We start from the raw sequence: 18,357 nt of genomic DNA, 5'->3' as shown, positions 1-18,357 counted from the left end.
TTGTCTAAAAATCCACTGTAGGGGCATTTTTCTTACTGTTTTCCTACATTCTTTTGAATTTGATGATATACCAACATTTGGGCTACAAAATGTCCTAAATAGATTTTTATCTTAGATTTTTAAAATTCACATGGCTAATTAAACTAGTCATATATTTATCCTGTATTTTCACTCTAATTCTTTTCCTGGGGAGTGCAGAGGTGTTTTAAATTGAGACCTCTCAGAACAAGGATGGGCAACCTCGGACCCAGAGGCTCTGCTGCCCTGAGTCCCTGAGGTGACCACTGTTATGTCACTGTCCTCACCCACCAGCACCCCAGGCACGTACCATCACCCCAGGAATTTTGCTGTGCTCTCTACTCCACCTCTCAGGATATGAGCAACAAAACCACAAGTCATGCTCCTGACCCTGACTGCTTAACACTGTCCCTATTTCCCTGCCTCTTGCCTCTCCAAAATGTGACACAACTGCCAAAAATTGCCAGCTGCTAGTCACATCATACTTCTGCCTGGATTCTTATGCTTTGCTGCAAAATTTAGATACCTGTGTTTCTAGCTGTCACTACTTCATAAATGTGGGCTTCAAAGAATCCCAGAATCAGAAGATTGAAGATTCCTTTAGGGAACTGTAGGTTCCATTAAGACAAAAACCAATGTAAAACATAGCCACCACGCCTGCTACACACAAACACACCCACCACTGTAACCCATAGCAAACTCTTTAAAACTCTCAGCAAATGTGATTGGCCTATATTAGGTTCTTTTTTTTTTTTTTTAATTTATTTATTATTATTATACTTTAAGTTGTAGGGTACATGTGCATAACGTGCAGATTTTTTACGTATGTATACTTGTGCCATGTTGGTGTGCTGCACCCATCAACTCGTCATTTACATCAGGTATAACTCCCAATGCAATCCCTCCCCCCTCCCGCCTCCCCATGATAGGCCCCGGTGTGTGATGTTCCCCTTCCCGAGTCCAAGTGATCTCATTGTTCAGTTCCCACCTATGAGTGAGAACATGCGGTGTTTGGTTTTCTGTTCTTGTGATAGTTTGCTAAGAATGATGGTTTCCAGCTGCATCCATGTCCCTACAAAGGACACAAACTCATCCTTTTTTATGGCTGCATAGTATTCCATGGTGTATATGTGCCACATTTTCTTAATCCAATCTGTCACTGATGGACATTTGGGTTGATTCCTTTAATACACCCTGTGTTATCTGCTTATATGCGTTTTCTTTGTATGCACATTTGCATGTACATGTAAGTTCCTCTAAATCAGGACCATTGCCATACTTCTTTAGCCCCGTCACTGTGGTGCACATATATTTGATGCCCAAATGCTTAAACTCGACGACCCTTTTTAGGTCACTCTTCTGAAAATTATCTCCTTAGTCTAAATCATTTCCATTGCTTTTACCTTTCATACAAAAGATCTACGCTTGAAATTATAGTAGCATTCTCTCTCTTTCTCTCACTCTGTCTCTCTCTTTTTTTTTTTTTTTTGAGACAGAGTCTTAATCTGTTGCCCAGGCTGGAGTGCAGTAGCACAATTTTGTCTTGCTGCAGGCTTTGCCTCCCAGGTTCAAGTGATTCTCGTGTCTCAGCCTCTGGGGTAGCTGGGATTACAGGTGTACGCCACCATGCCCGGCTAATTTTTGTATTTTTAGTAGAGACAAGGTTTTGCCATATTGGCTAGGGTAGTCTTGAACTCCTGCCCTCAGGTGGTCCACCCTCCTTGGCCTCCCAAAGTGCTGGGATTACAGATGTCAGCCACCGTGCCCAGCCTACAGTAGCATTCTCTTTAAAGTATGCCCCCGTTGTAAATTCTATTCCAGAATCTGGATTCCCATAAGGGATATCTGAGCAATGCCGGGTGAAAGAGAAGGCAGTTTATCCTTCCCTACATGTGATGGCTATTTGTGGATCATGGGATGACCGCTTTTGAAACAGTCTGTCTACTATGCTGTTCAGCTGGTGGTTCATTCTGATCATTCTTTTATCACAGAGCACAAGTTATTCCCCTGATATATTTTTACACTCATCTCCTCATGGTGTTTTTACCATACTGCCTGATTCTAGTCTGTATTAAATATCAGAGATAATCATGGGGCTGCATAAAATATCTAAAATACATTTACTTAACAGATGAATAGAATATTCGGTATGCCATAGAAATGTATGACTTTGTTTTTCCACATAGCTTTGAAACATTTTTGCATTGCTCATGCTATTTTTTTTTTTGTAAACTTCTCAGATGAATATAGAAAAATGTATCTCTATCATCCAGCAGAGTGCCCAAATTTTTTGGAGGGTGAGGGCATTCATAATAAGTATTTGTTGACAAATGAATGAGTGATTCATTGTTTAGACCTTTATATTGTCAGTTGCAAAGTAAAAAAGTTCTTTAAAAGCAAGATTTTTTTTATCACTTTCAATATTTTAGCAATTAAATGATGAGGTTCAATACATTATGAAAGAATCAGAGGAGTTAACTGGCAAAGGAGCCCCTGTAAAAGAAAAGTCTCAACAACTGAAGGACCTCATTCACCTCCAACAAAAACAGAAAGAGAGAATCCAGGATTACGAGGATATCCTGTACAAGGTGGTCCAGTTCCATCAAGTCAAGGAAGCGGTAAGGCTTAGAAGGGATGTTTGAAAAATCCTGAGTTTTAAACTATGCAATTAAAAATGAATTATTAAATAAAAAATAAAGGCCAAATTGTATCTTCTAATATCAGAAGTTTACACAATCTGGCCCCTATCTTTACTCTCACTATGTTCCTATTCTTCCTTTTGTTCCAGACAAACTGAGCTCTTCATCCCTCAGAGATGATGCACACATATCTAACTCCAACCCTTGACTCTCAGGCTGCCATTATTTGACAAGTCTGTCTTTCTCCTCCCTCTTATCTAAATCCTATACCTCCTTCCAACAATCCTACCTCACTTGGAGTGATTTCTCTCTCTTCAAAAATCCTAGAGCTCATTATTTATTCCCCATATCTTGCATTTTACTATCTTGATTCTTAACTACTTTTTGATAAGCATAGCTTCCCTCCCCTACCCCCCGCCCCGCCCAATTCAGTTGTAGGCTCTTTGAGGGCAGAAACCAAGTTCAATTTTTATTTATTTTTTATTTTTTATTTTTTTGCACTTCAAGTACCTGACATCACGGAGTGCTATTTGTTGGTGGCATTTTTACAAAAACTTCATAGTTATGGTCTCTATTAACATAAGATAGAGGAATATTAATTAATATCCCTTTAAAATAGCCTCTAAATTTACTCAGAGCACAGGCCTAGATCTTGCTAATGTTTTGGTTCATGACCAAAAAGAATTTCCTTCTTTAATGGAACTGACGACGTTAGCAGTTCAATTTTACCACCATTGGATTTGCAGCATTCTTATTTGGCTAATGCCAACAGTTTATAGATGGCCTTGGCAGCATTTCGACCAGCTAGCAAAATGTGCTATAGAAATTAGGCTTAAAAAAAAAAATCTGTCTTCATATAAAACTCAGGTTAATTGTTAATGCCCTAAATTTTAGCTGGGACATCTCATCAAATCAAGAGAGCTGGAGTTTGTAGAGCAGCCGAAGGAACTGGGTGATGCTCACGATGTGCAGATTCACCTCTGGTGCTCTCAGGAAAAGCAAGCACGTGTAGACCATCTCCACAGACTGGCCCTTTGCTTAGGAGTAGACATCATCTCATCAGTGCAGCGGCCTGTAAGCATCCAACACCACCATTATTTGACTCAGTTCTAACTGGGGCTTGGGCTAGCGTATGAAAGAAACCAGGCAGATTGCTTAGTATATGTTAAATTTAAAAATAAATTAAACCATTGGGGTAGTTATTTGTGATTCGTTTCTACCCTCTGACAAGAGAAAAAATTTTAAGTAGAAAATCTGAATATAAAAGTCTTGTTGAATACCTCCATTCTCATGAAAAAATTTTTAAGAGTATTTATATAGTAGATCTGTATAGTCCAGTGTCGCAGTCACTTTTCTGCCTTTGACATGTGCCTAATGCAACTAAAAAACTAAAGTTTTAATTTTATTTAACTTGCATTAATTTAAATACAAATTTAAAAACTGATCCTCAGCATAGTTATTGGAAAACTTTTAAGTATGTTGAGAGCAATTTGGGTATGGGAATCAACTTTTGAAACTGTAAATTAAAAAAATTAAAATACAGATCAAATATTTCTGATCAAAATTTAGCAACAAGTGAGGATGCTCAAAGTATGAAATACACACCAGATTTCAAAGAGGTATTATGAAAAGCAATCATATTAGTATTTTTTATATTACTTACATGTTAAAATGGTGATATTTGGACATAGTTGGTTATATTATAAAAATTAATTTTGCTCTATCTTTTTATTTGATTTTTTGATATGACTACTAGGCAATTTTAAATTATTTGTGTGTTTACATTCTATTTTTGTTGGCCAATGCTGTTTTAGCATTGCTGATCTGGAAGACCATCTAGATCTTAGAGTTCACCCAGGCCAGAGCTATCATTTTATGGATGAAGAATTTGAGGCAAACAGAAATTCCCACCTTACCCATAAAAGCCCAGAATGGAGAAGTCCAGGTCTCCTGATTCTAGCCAGGGCTCGTTGGATTTGTTTGATGCCACCGTCAGACTTCAAAAGAGGGGCCTAAAAGAGAAGGAAATATTCCCAGATCAAATTTTCATCAATAATTCACTGGACATTGATTCTTAAAAAAAAATCCTTCTTCGGCCTGGGCACATTGACTCACGCCTGTAATCCCAGCACTTTAGGAGGCCGAGAAGTTCAAGACCAGCCTGCACAACATGGCGAAACTCTGTCTCTACTAAAACTACAAAAATTAGCCAGGTGTGGTATTACATGCCTGTAATCCCAGTTACTTGGGAGGCTGAGGTAGGAGAATCGCTTGAACCCGGGAGGGAGAGGTTGCAGTGAGTTAAGATCCAGCCATTGCACTGCAGCCTGGGCAACAGAGTGAATAAGACTCCATCTCAAAAAAGAAAAAAGAAAAAAAACACACACATACACACAAAAACCACCACTACCAACAAACACAAAATAAAACACAAAATCCTTCTCCAGATTTCTAACTTGAGGGGAGAAAAGATTATGTTTACTCTAACAACAGGTATAACATTAATAAAATCATAATGGCCCATTTTATTTTAAAGTACATGTAAGATATCCACTAAACTATATGAAATGCAGTGAATATAAAATATATATTTTTTGAACTGAAAGATACAGAAATACAAATTATCTGCTGTTGTTAATGGAATAGGTTTTTTGCCAGGAAAGAGCTTTCTTTTTAAAGAGTTTTATTTTATTAGTACATTTATTTTTAAAAGAATAAGAAAGCAAGAAGTCTCACTTTGTGCAAATAATGTGAATTGTTCTCCAATCGTCCTCTGGCCTTGGCCCTGGCAGCCCGCTGTGCTGAGCTGAGATTGGAGCACTTGCATAATGAACCTGAGGTTAAGCTCAAGTTGACAGGAAAATTATAGTGCAGAAATCAAATGTTTCTAATGCATATTTTAGGCCTTTTGAAGTAAAGATTATACCCTATAATGAATGGGGTCTCTGAGGAGTTGGGTGTGATGAGTGAATCTTCAACACTAGAAATTCGAGCTGGGAAATGTCTTTTCTATAATGTTGGGTGTCTGGCTTCTTTCTGAAATAATTATGCTCAAATATGTTTAAGGTAAAATAAATCAGGAACCTATTTCTTTTTTTAAAAAGTGTCATTTATGAGTTTCATAATTCAGGTAAATAGCCTACTCATCTCATTGCTGTTTTGCCCATTCTCCCCATTACCACCATTTGTCTCTTTTAGCCCTGCTCTAATGTTTCTGCAAAGAACTTACAGCAGCAGCTGGAGCTCCTTGAGGAGGAAAGCATGAAGTGGCGTGCCAAAGCTGAGGAGTATGAACGGAGCCTGTCCCGTAGTTTGGAGTACTGCGCCATGAGAGACGAGATAAACGAGGTGGGGGTGGGAGGGGTGAGAACTGGCACATTGCCAAAAAGCTGTTTGACCCTAAAGCATGTGTCTAAATGTCCACATATGTGCACACTCCCACACACACAGACACACAGTGAATCAGGAGACTTTCTTCTCACTTATGTCTTTTAATCCACTGAGCAGTGACCTCAGGGCTCTGGAAGTTTGAGTCAACTTCAAGCTCCCAAATTTGTTGAAGTCAGTATGATGTCAATACATAGAAAAACCAATAATTCAGTAGTATGGTTTTTTGTTTGCTTTTGTTTGTTTTTTGCTTCCCCCTTCTCCCTCAAACCTGTATAGCAGTCATTTGCTTGAGTGGATACAGCTTTTTCAGGACCCAGAGGAAGGGGTGACATTGACCAGTTCGTTGCAGCCAACTCCAGCCTGCTGAGGTTCTATTTAAGGGTCATTGACTCACGGTGAGTCAATGGTGCCAGAGGCCAGGGAGCAGGCACTTTGCTTCGGAGGCTACGAAGTATTATCACTGAGGTCAAGTGGCTGGTTTCATATTTACTCAAACTGCGTGGCTTTTCTGGCAAAACAACTCTTCGAGAAAAAAGAAGTAACAGATCAGAGTGATCTTCTACATCCATGCACCTCCACATGCTTAATGCTACCTCCTCTCCCTCAACTGTAACCAATCCACAACACCTAGATATTCACTAAATCACAACCACCACCTGCTCCTAGCTAAGCTTTCCATTGAAAGGCTTACTTGTTCTGGGAGAAAACAACTCACAGATTGGGATAGCAACAGTTCTGATTCTTAACTGGGAAGTGATAGCAGAACACAAGGGTACCCATAATTCTGGATTTATCTCCATTTAGAACAAAATGTTTCTGAGCCTATTAAGCCATGAGTCCATTGGGAAAGAAGGTGGTGGAAAAGGAGGCAGTAAACTTTCTTCACTTTCTATTTATGCCCAATTTACATCAACTAGACCCAGCAAGTATCAAATATTACCCAACAACATTAAAGCACAGAAATAAGTGTAAATAACTCAACTTTAATGGTGGCCTGGCTCTGAAGTGGCCCTTCCTGTAGGCCACATATTTACAGACCACAGGCAGGTGCAGGATGGAGCATGGCTGGAAGAAAAACCAGAGGGGAAGAGAGCAGGAGTGGCCACTTCGATCCTGTTAAACAGGAGGGAAGCAGGAACTGACATCTGATAATGATGTTCATTTCAGCAGTGTGCTACAGGACTGTAGAGTTTCAGCTCATAATTTGTGTTCCAGCGAGTTACTTTTGGCTAGAGAGGTGTCAAGACTCTTTGGGGTTGAACCGGTAGTGTAATTTGCCCTGTAGGTGATAGAATGGCCACTTCAGGTTCCTGTACTGCTGCTTACATGTCAATCACATCTTGTTAAGGAAAACCATCAGAGCACATTAGTCTCCCTAAGGCTACAAAATGTGGATTCATGGTTATGGAAACTGTTCCTTTACAGTCTTTCCTTAAAGTTATCTTCTTTATTCCTCCTTCTCTCTTCTTTCCACCCCTCCCCCTCCCTCTTTCCTCTGGTTTTCCCTCCTTCTCCTCCTCCTCGTGTACTTCTATTTGTAAACCTTTGTCTTGCCAAAAATCCTCCCTCTTTGCAGGGATGGTTGGGCTCTACATTTGCTGACGCGCAAGTGGAGCAGGCTGAGGGGTTTTCCCAGCCCCCTCTGGCTCCGTTTCTGTCTCCCTGTAAACCTGTGATATTTATGAAGCTGGGTCTCCCTGTTCAGGCCCTTCCAGCAGGAATTCTATTTATAGGGACTGCCTCATGATGAGACTGCGTTTGGAGCCAGTCGGCTGAGATGACAGATGTCCCTTCCTGTCAGTAGGGACGCCCCAGGATTGTCTGTACCGTGTCAGAATGAGCAGCCAGATACATGCAGGTTTGATTTAGGAATCAGATATCACTTCAGCATGCTTTTACATTTTAAGAGAGATATTCTTCCCATTTGCTTCCACTACAGATCCAGTTAATCCTTCATGTAACTTACAATTTCACATTTAAATGACCTTTGAGAACTTTGGGTCTTTGTCGCTTCTCCTTTTTTGTGGAGATATGAGGAGTGTGCACACCCTGGACTTTCTCACGACAGGCCTAAAGGAAAATAATCAGAAGGAATATTTTCCATGCCCCTTAGGAAAATAAAAATACGTGTGTTCTAGTTTATATTGTGAATAGTAGAACCCAAACAGATGGCTAGTTTCCACAGTGGTAATAATATTTGCTATCTAGACATTATTCTTATTGTTATCATTATTAGTCTTTGGGTACAGCTGCTTAAAACATTTGTAAAATTAAATATGATACGTTACACTATTTTTTTCTGCGTAAACAATTAAAATTAGATAACATGCCAGAGGACTAAACCAAGTATAGCATTTAATTTTTAAAGTTGATTTTAAACACAGTTTCACTTCCAATGTGCTTAAAGTACTGTTAGAAAGTTCACAGACTCTGACTTGCAATGGATTTTGGAGAATGTCCAGTTCAGTATGTTCATTTTTCAGATGGGAAAACTGAGGAGCATAAGACTTTCATGTTAGGAATATGCTACAGGATAACAGAGTTTCAGCTCAGGGTGTTCCAGGGAATTGACTTCAGGCCACAGACTCATTTGTTGGGCACCAACATGCTTATCATTTGTTAAATTCAGAATTCACCATTTACATAATATTTCAGTGTCGTTCAACCACTGCATGGTCTGATGTTAAATATCTTTTTTTTTAATGCTTTCCTCTTCTATCCCTATTTTCTGGTATATCTAAGATGTTTGTATGATCTGATATAATAGCACGGTTCATTTGGTTATTTCAAAAAAATTTCTTTCTTGACCGTGCTATAGCTAACTTACATGGTCTTAACTGCACTGAAAGCCCTTAGAAAAGAACTCAGTACCCCAAGGCAAAATAAAGTGTTCTAAATGTAATTTTTTAAAATGCAATGTGATGTGCCTTAAAGACAGTAAATGATAGTTTGTGCTTATCTTTGAGTAAAAACCATTTTTTTCCAATTTCATATGAAGACATAGGAAATTGTAAAACCTTATTTTCTTCATGTCTACCTACTAGAAAAATAATCTTCAGACTGCCAGATTTTGTGTTTTTTCCTACCCATTTCATACAAAGATACATTTGTATGCATGAATGTTGAATATAATTCATATGTTTTTCTTGCCTGGCTATATAAATAAGTTGTTCATACACAAAGCACAATAGACATATTCTCTGCCATATTACATGACACAGAAACATCATTCTCTACACATCTACATTTAGAAATGTAATAAGTTAATATCAAGCATGTTTTCTTCTTTCAACCTGACCAAAAAAATTACCTTTACGTCTACATGATGTTAATGGAAATTTGTAGCTCGAGGCTCATATTACAGATCACAATTACTTTGCTGAAAAGTATAGTAATGACAGAATTGGGTTGGTATTTATTTTCTCAAGTTTTCCACATAGAACTTCCAGATAATTATTTTACCTTACCCTGAATTTTTCCACTGTAACAACATCTTGCCCATCAGGAATTATGCAGAAAAGGACTTAGTATATATGTTCCATGTATCAGTCACATGTTCTAATGGCACAAATTCTTTTTTCAACTTGAATAAATCAGTCCAATGAGTTCCAGGGATACAAGTCGATTAGTAGCAGTAAATTAGAATAGAGGAATAGTGTTGCTATGGACACATACACAATAAAATTAAAACCACCTGACATTGTATAGCACTTTGCCACTGACAAAAGGACCATGGCAGCAAAGGAAGCAGAGAAAGAGTTTGCATAGATGGCAAAACACCCAACAGGGCAGCACAATGGTATAGTACAGACAATAATTATTTTCCAGATTTATAACCTGAATTCATCATTTTCTTTAAAAAGGACTCCATTATATTCACTCAATGAATGTGTTACTGTGGCTTCTGTGTACCAAGCCATAAGAATACAAATAGCAGTGGCTCACACCTGTGATCCCTGCACTTTGGGATGCCAAGGTAGGAGGATTGCTGGAGCCCAGGAGTTCAAGTTCAGCCTGGGCAAGATGGTGAGACCCTGCCTCTACAATTTTTTTTTTTGTTTTTTTTTTTTGTTTTTTTTTTTGTTTTGAGACAGAGTCTCACTCTGTCGCCCAGGCTGGAGTGATCTCAGCTCACTGCAACCTCTGCCTCCCGGGTTCAAGCAATTCTCCTGCCTCAGCCTCCCGAGTAGCTGTGATTACAGGTGTGTGCCACCATGCCCAGCTAATTTTTGTATTTTTAGTAGAGATGGGGTTTCACCATGTTGGCCAGACTGGTCTTGAACTCCTGACCTCAGGTGATCCACCCGCCTCAGCCTCCCTAAGTGCTGGGATTACAGGCCTGAGCCACCGTGCCCAGCCCTACAAACATTTTTTAAAAATTAGCCAAATGTGGTGATATGTCCCAGTAGTCTCAACTACTTGAGATGCTGAGACAGGGGGATCCCATGTGCCCATGAGTTTGTTAGGCTGCGGTGAGCCGTGATCACTCCAGTGCACTCTAGCCTGGACAAGAGAGTGAGACTCCACCAATTAAAAAGAAAAAAAAGAACACAAACATCCTCAGGAAACTTCAAGTCTAGACAGCATTAAAAGCCATGAGACTTCACATTCACAGCCATTCCTCTAGTGGGCCCCATCCTGGGTCCATCTGGATGGTATGTGTAAGAGGATAAGAAAGATTACAATTTGCTCTAAAAGCATCCATTCCATAAGGTTAAAATGTTAACATTTTGGTGTTTAACATCTGCAAAATAACTGGAATCTTTCTGAAGAATAAAGAGAGCTGAAGTTTTAAATTATGGTTATCATTTTCAGAAAACAAAACTTGACAAACATATTATGAAGACACAAAACATGCAAAATGGATAAAATATTTATTACTGACACCTGTTGCTACCTACAATTTAAGGCAGAGCAATTGTCATGTCTTCCCAAGTTGTCCCACTTTCAGCCTCTAGCAACTGGCCTCAAGCACGGGAAGACAAGGGTGTGGTTGCCAAATGGAAGGAGGACAAAAAGTCTTCTCCTGAAATCTCTCTAGCACTAAGTCTGAATATTCTACAATTGGGAGGCCAAGGTAGGAGGACTGCTGGAGCCCAGGAGTTAAAGTCCAGTCTGGGCAAGATGGTGAGACCCTGCCTCTACAAAAAAAAATTTTTTTTTTTTGAGACAGAGTCTCACTCTGTTGCCCAGGCTGGGGCGCAGTGGTGTGATCTCGACTCACTGCAACCTCTGCCTCCTGGATTCAAGCAATTCTCCTGCCTCAGCCTCCTGAGTAGCTGAGATTACAGGCGTGTGCCACCATGCCTAGTTAATTTTTGTAATTTTAGTGGAGATGGGGTTTCACCATGTTGGCCAGGCTGGTCTTGAACTCGTGACCTCAGGTGATCCACCCACCACAGCCTCCCTAAGTGATAATTGATTATTGTAGCAAATGATTTGGGTTAAATTTTGAGCCTTTGGGTCTCTTGATTTTGAATAACGCATACCTGGGAGGTGATAACATCACAGCTTTCTGTTGCTGAACATGAGCATCAAAAAGCTTTTTTCTGGAGTAAATAAAATGACAGGCAAGAAATGACATTCATGAAGGGGACATTATGGAAATTGACCAGTCATTTTATATTTTTGCTTCTGGCCAAACATGTGCCATAGTTCTAAGGAAAGGCTTTCTTTTTAAATGCATTAAATGCATTTCTGTTTTAAATGTCCCATGTCCCTCACACAAATTGGCCTTGACAGCAGCAAACTTATAAATAATACATTTTCATGGCAAAGCTGGCTCAACCAGCTTGCCCAGGGTGGACTAACAATAGCAAGCCAGCCTCACTTGGCATCAGCCTCTTTCCCTTCTGCTTCTTTCCAAAGAAGCTTTGTTCATTTCTAACCCTGAGAGGGGGCTTACGGCATGCTAGAAAATTTGGCAAAGATGCTCATTCTGCTAATTTCAAAATATTTATAGTTTTTAAATCTTAATGGCTTATTTCTAATTATAGCTATGTTAACTCGGTCTGTTTATTCTATGGTAAATATAGAGGAGCTGACCATGTGAAAAGATGGGAAAATAAAATTATTCATTAAAAATATATTTTCCCTAATTTTCTGAAAACTTTGAGGAACTTTAGTATGAATTATGACATCATTTAAAGATTTCTAACAGGGTAAAATTTTTCTCACCCCAAGCTTGGGGTGTATTTCTCCGCTTATGTGTTCAACTGGAGCAGTTGTCTCAGCCCCATCCCACCATTCCCCATTGTTGACAAGTTGACTAAAGTTAGAAACAGCTGTGTGAACAATGATACCACAGCCCAGCAACTATGGCACTCAGTTCCTTTAAAAATATGACCACAAGTTATGTTGGGATTAGATGGGAAGTTAAGTTTTCTTTTTTTTTTTTTTTTTTTGGAAGTTAAGTTTTCATATTGGAAAGTATGGGTAAGAAAATTAAGAATGGCAAGATTTTTTAATGGCTGAAGGTAGTTTCGTGCATATTGCCTTCCACTCGTATCTGCAGTAGTCCTGACTTTGAGTTGAAAAAAGGCACAGAGATTTAGATTTAAAATGGATTTCCAGTGAAACCAAAATAGAAAAGTGCCAGCAACTTTGTCAAGGGAGCTCATGTGTCAGAAAGAAGCTGATCCCATTTCACATGCCCACAGTGTCATGAACATTCTTTGGCCTTAGAAATCATCTTCAGTGGAAGTGCACACGTTCTGAAGCAAACAGAAATCAAATCACACTCATCATTTATCAGTCTTAAATTTCTTAATCCAAAGTAGATTTAAAATCTCATGGTTGAAAATTAAAGTATTAAATCTCAGCCTTTCTCTATTTATCATATAGTTTTCAAATAGACATTGAATTTTCCCATTTAAAGCAGATGTAATCCAGTGGTTATCAGGTTAATGACAGAGCCCTTCTTCCTTTCTGTAGACTAAGGTTTTCTGATGTATGTCACATTTCAGTAGAAGAATATATAAGTTTATTTTCCAGTGGATAAATTTTAGTGACAGGGCATTTTTCCCTTCATTTTTAATTGTGGTAAAATGCACATAGCATGAAATTTACCAGCTTAACTGTTTTAAGTGTATAGTTTAGTGGTATTAGGTACGTTCACATTGTTGTGAACTCATCACCACCATCCATCTGCAGAGCTTTTTTGTCATTTTAAGCAGAAACTCTGCACTCATTAAATAGTAACTCGTTATTGAGATGTTTTTTAAAACAATAATGTCTGGTTTCCTCAGATGTAGTACTTATTACATTTATAGTTGCAAAAACTCCTGCCAAAATTTTATGTAAATTACTAAGGATATAACCCCTTTATATCTCAATCTTACAAAATTGACGTTATTTATCCTTTCTTGTTAAAATCAAACATATGCACATTAAAACATTGAGTGCCATAGAATGTAAATGTTTATTAGTTATTTCACAAACACATCAACTGAATATGATCTTTTAAATATTCCACTGAGTTTCTAATAGAGAAATAATGTTCAAATTCTGAAACTTTTCACTTTTTCTGAACATTACTGACTTATTTATCAGTTAAAGTAGTTCATGCGGTCTCTGTGCTTGGTTTAGTTTGTAACTTAAAAGTAATGTTCAACGACATTATTTACCATATAAACTAAACAACACTGATTAAGTATATGTGTATCCGATGCAAAAATTCTATCAGTATAATAATTTCCGTGTGCAATTCCACTAGAGCTTTAAAGTTGATGTCTCCTAGATGTGTTAAAGATAAGATAAAGGCTTTATTTTCACAGTCTGCAGAATTTGAAATAAGCATTTTGAAAAAGCATACATTTTGTAGGGCAAGTATGTTTTTCTGCATTACAATTCTAAAATCTAGCACATGCATGGTCTTTATTCCCTCCCAAATAATTTGTTTGCTGTCACCGAAAAGAATTTTAATGCTTTTCTGACTTATCTTAGCTCAAATTTATCAACCATGACATTGTTCAGTCTTGCTGTGAAATGCCTCCATATAATCTGAGAAGGTATTTTTTTTCTCTGTACTTTGTTGATAATACAGAGAGTTGCCTGTCAATATGCTTATCCTTCTTAAATATAGAGAAGGGACAGAAAGAGGTGCATTTAGTGGAACTGGGCTGCTTAGAAATTTGGTGCACTGGTAAAGTTGAACTGTTTTTAAGACTGTCAAAATCCTTCCCCTATGGATAGCTGTATGCTTTATTTATACACAGGTTAGCTTAGCTGTCATTAGCAACAACTGTCACTTTACTTTTTTTGTTTTTGAAGGATCTCTGAAGTTAATGGTCTATATCTAAGAAGTAAAACTCTTTTCAGAACTGCTCACGAAAAATAATTTTTAACTGGGCAGATAATAGTTATTTTTCCCTACTAAATCTCATATTGGGTCTTCTCTTCCACCCCACCGGTGTCCAGGTGGTCTAAATGTCAACACTTCATTGACTTCTTCAACATGGATAGCTTTTTGGAGCCTTAATAAATGTATACATGATGGCTGTGAGAGAGTATTGGAAGATAGATCTGGGGCAAATATTAGCATATTGAAAACAGAATGAATGGGGAAAAAAGATATAAAATAAATACAAATAAGAAAATTAGAGTTGTCAAAAGTTTATGTATGATATCTGAGAAATTTTCTTACTTGAGGGACAAAGGAATGTTCTATAGCTATAATTCCTAATTAAAAATTACAAATCGAAAAGTATTAAACATTTTATAATTACTCATATTTGGAGGATATATTTAAATTCGCTTTGTGTGTCCACTTGGCAGATTTGTTTTCTATTGAAAATCACTCTGAGGCCGGGCGCGGTGGCTCAAGCCTGTAATCCCAGCACTTTGGGAGGCCGCGGTAGGTGGATCGCTTGAGGCCAGGAGTTTGAGACTAGTCTGGCCAACATGGTGAAACCCTGTCTCTACTAAAAGTACAAAAATTAGCCAGGCATGGTGGCACACATCTGCAGTCCTAGCTACTTTAGGAGAGACATGAGAATTACTTGAACCCAGGAGGCAGATGTTGCAATGAGTCAAGATCGTGTCAATGCACTTCAGCCTGAGTGACAAAGTGAGACCCTGTCTCAAAAAAGAAGAAAGGGAAAGGAAGGGAATGGAAGGGAGAGAAAATTACCCTAAATACATTTTTAAGATTATGAATATTTTGAAGTGTTCAGATGCTTTGATTTCTTTATGACTTACTTTGTTTTCTCATTTTAAGGAAATCACCTATTTCTTTTTGTTGAACTACAGCTCAAAGAGTCATTCAAAGATGTCAAAAAGAAATTCAATAATTTGAAGTTTAATTACACTAAGAAAAATGAAAAATATCGGAATCTGAAGGTGCTTAAATATCAAATTCAACAAGTTGATATGTATGCTGAAAAAATGCAGGTAACAAGAAAATATGGTTTGTATATGTGTGTGTGTATATGTATATACTACACAATTATTGCAAAATTGTTTTGCATTTCAAATCTAGATACCTAACTCTGGCTTTTTGTAGCATTGGGACTCAAAGGGTATTTTTCCATTTTTATAACAATTTTATCCTTCATATAAAAATACATAATAAATTGATTTATCTCTTGAGGCAGATCCAGAATGGTTTCTGCCAAACCTACCCAGCATGTCTACTTCCATTCTTCTCCCCAACATATACACACACATGCATGGACGCATGCACACGCCTTCTACACTCCTCCTCCTTTTCTTGCGTCCATCTATGTCATTAGTTTTGCTGCTCCTATAGCCTCTTATTCCTACCCTGATTATCACATGTACTGGCTAGATTATTTAAATGCCTTTTCTAGGAGACAGTGAGCTTATTGAGGACAACTATTTGATTTAATTATCATTGTCTTTAAAAAATATCATATTACTAGTCTCAAAATCTGGAATAAACCTGTGTACATTTTCTATTTATTTGCTGAATGCTAAATCAATAGAATTTGGGGAAAACCCATTCTTTCCATAATATATTTGTAATAATTATTATTTTAATAGATTGGAGGAAGCTGCAAAAGCTTTTACTAGTTTTTTTCTCGGTATTTAATCACTAGCATCATAAATGCAAATTGAATGTTATTTAAAAAACTTCTTGTTTTTCACACAGGCTTTGAAAAGGAAAATGGAAAAAGTTAGTAATAAAACTTCTGATTCTTTCTTAAATTATCCAAGTGATAAAGTTAATGTCCTTTTGGAAGTCGTGAAGGATTTGCAAAAACATGTGGATGACTTTGACAAAGTTGTGACAGATTACAAGAAGAATTTGGACCTGACTGAGCATCTCCAGGAGGTGATAGAAGAGGTATCTTCTTTTTGCAGTGGTATCCATGTTGCAATGTTGTTTTCAAAAATTATTTTGCAACTTTAAAGCAATGTCACATTAGCTGTTATTGTCATTATATACAAGTTTCATGCTCCTTTTCATGATTTTTTTTCTTAGGATAATTCTTTAAAATGGAATTGCTGGACTTAAGGGGATGAATGTTATAAGGTCTTTGGTTTTATTGGTCAATTTATCTTGAGAAAGGTCTTTACTAATTTACCGGCAATGTATAAGAGTTCCTGTTTCTCCATAACCTCATCAACTGAAGATGTTTAATTATCATGAAATTATGCTGGATATCTGTTTAAAATGCTCAGAGTGGCTTATTTATTTCACAGAACTTGAAAATATTTATTTTAAAGATCGATACTGTGATTTTTCAGTTACAAAAAGTTGTTATTGGTGTTTTATTACTGTCAAGAGGATAAAAGGTAGAGTATACATAAAATAGATGAAATTTGACAAGTTAAAGTTATTGTTTGAACACTTCGTATTGAAGAAATTCTGCACTTGAAGTTCTTGAGTGTTCTTTGTTGCCCATTATTGTTTGAGATACAGAACGTCTTTACCACTAATGCAGTTGAGTTTTTAGATTTAACACCAGATTAAGGAGAATAAAAATGATCAGTCTTCTACATATGATGTACAGATTTCTTGTGCCTTTGTGGCACTTATTTAAAACCAACTCCTAACAGAGTCATGTGTTTCTATCTCTCACCCTGCATAAGTGCTTTGGGTCTGGGTCAGACATCCCTTCCATCCCAGTTATTTATTTTTAATGAGAAATTGTCTCATTCTCCACTGTGTTTGGAAAATATAACTATTTTCTATTAAGAAAAGGTGAAATGCTATTTGTTGGATGATATTTTCCCATTCATAAACTAAATCTTATTTTTCAAGGAGAATTTATTTGTTAGAGTATTCATCAGGCAATACTTTAGCAGTGTATTGTTAATGATATCAATTCATTATGCTGGATTGTGAACATTTGACCTTTTTCTTGCCATTTAGCATGTATTTGGATTCTTTGTCGTGCCAGGTGCTTTTTATCCTGCCTGTTCTTGTAAGTCTGCAACATTCCTCTTAGGAATTATATTTTAGGCAAACCTAAGAAGGCAGGAGAATCAAATATAGTTTCATATTTTTACTTTCTTATAGTTTTATTTATATATATTTTCATATTTGTACTTATTTCTGCCACTAACATTTAAGTGCAAAAGAATATGATCATGTTTTAATATTTTCTTTATTATGACTTAGAAAGTTCAAGCCAATGTGAACATAAAGTTGAGGGAATTAAAATTTGATACTCCACTGGTCAAAATTAAGAACTTTAGAAGGACCGTATTTCTTTCACCTGTGCTTTATCCTATTTAAATTTAGTGTCACTTTTGGTACGAAGATGCAAGTGCCACAGTTGTAAGAGTGGGAAAATATTCCACAGAGTGCAAGACAAAGGAAGCTGTGAAAATTCTCCACCAGCAGTTCAATAAGTTTATTGCACCCTCGGTGCCGCAGCAAGAAGAAAGAATTCAGGAGGCCACTGACCTTGCTCAGCGCTTATATGGTGAGATCTCTTTTAAGATATCCTGTGATTGGCCATTGAACAAATCTATACTGAACCTAATCCAGTAGAAAGCAAGAGCGTGGCAAGTCCTCAGGGTCCTCAGTATACCAACCTATTCAGGGAAAAGGTTCAAGATAAGAACCCACAGCCAGGGAAAGCAAACAGGGAACAGAGGGAGGAATTTCTGGAGCAGATGAAGCCTGCAGATTTTTAACTACTTTGTGTAAGCCTTCCTTCTCTATTCTCTTTTCTCCTCCATCCTTGTTGTTCATCTCTAGGGTAATGACACCAGAACAATATTCAGCTTATATAAACAACAACAACAAAAACCCCATTTAATTTCCACTAGAGTGATTCCTCAAAAAACATATAAAACTTCAGTAATACTTTAAGTAGACATAAAGCTAAGACTGAAG

General features: G+C 37.4%; 1 protein-coding gene across 1 annotated transcript in view; it reads left to right on the top strand.

The window, feature by feature from the left end:
• The window catches only part of CCDC141 (coiled-coil domain containing 141), a 219,016-nt gene that overhangs the window by 176,808 nt on the left and 23,851 nt on the right, over nucleotides 1-18,357 (top strand). Inside the window, exons 15-20 of the mRNA XM_025404910.1 lie at nucleotides 2,448-2,636; nucleotides 3,552-3,731; nucleotides 5,856-6,005; nucleotides 15,297-15,437; nucleotides 16,159-16,353; nucleotides 17,758-17,941. Of these exons, the coding sequence (XP_025260695.1) occupies nucleotides 2,448-2,636; nucleotides 3,552-3,731; nucleotides 5,856-6,005; nucleotides 15,297-15,437; nucleotides 16,159-16,353; nucleotides 17,758-17,941 (1,039 nt within the window). The remainder of the gene's footprint in view (nucleotides 1-2,447; nucleotides 2,637-3,551; nucleotides 3,732-5,855; nucleotides 6,006-15,296; nucleotides 15,438-16,158; nucleotides 16,354-17,757; nucleotides 17,942-18,357) is intronic.

The sequence above is a fragment of the Theropithecus gelada genome, chromosome 12 (genome assembly GCF_003255815.1).
Source record: "Theropithecus gelada isolate Dixy chromosome 12, Tgel_1.0, whole genome shotgun sequence".
Classification (NCBI taxonomy): domain Eukaryota; kingdom Metazoa; phylum Chordata; class Mammalia; order Primates; family Cercopithecidae; genus Theropithecus; species Theropithecus gelada.
Note: the sequence above shows the minus strand (reverse complement) of the source record. Positions and strands in the feature narration are given on the sequence as shown.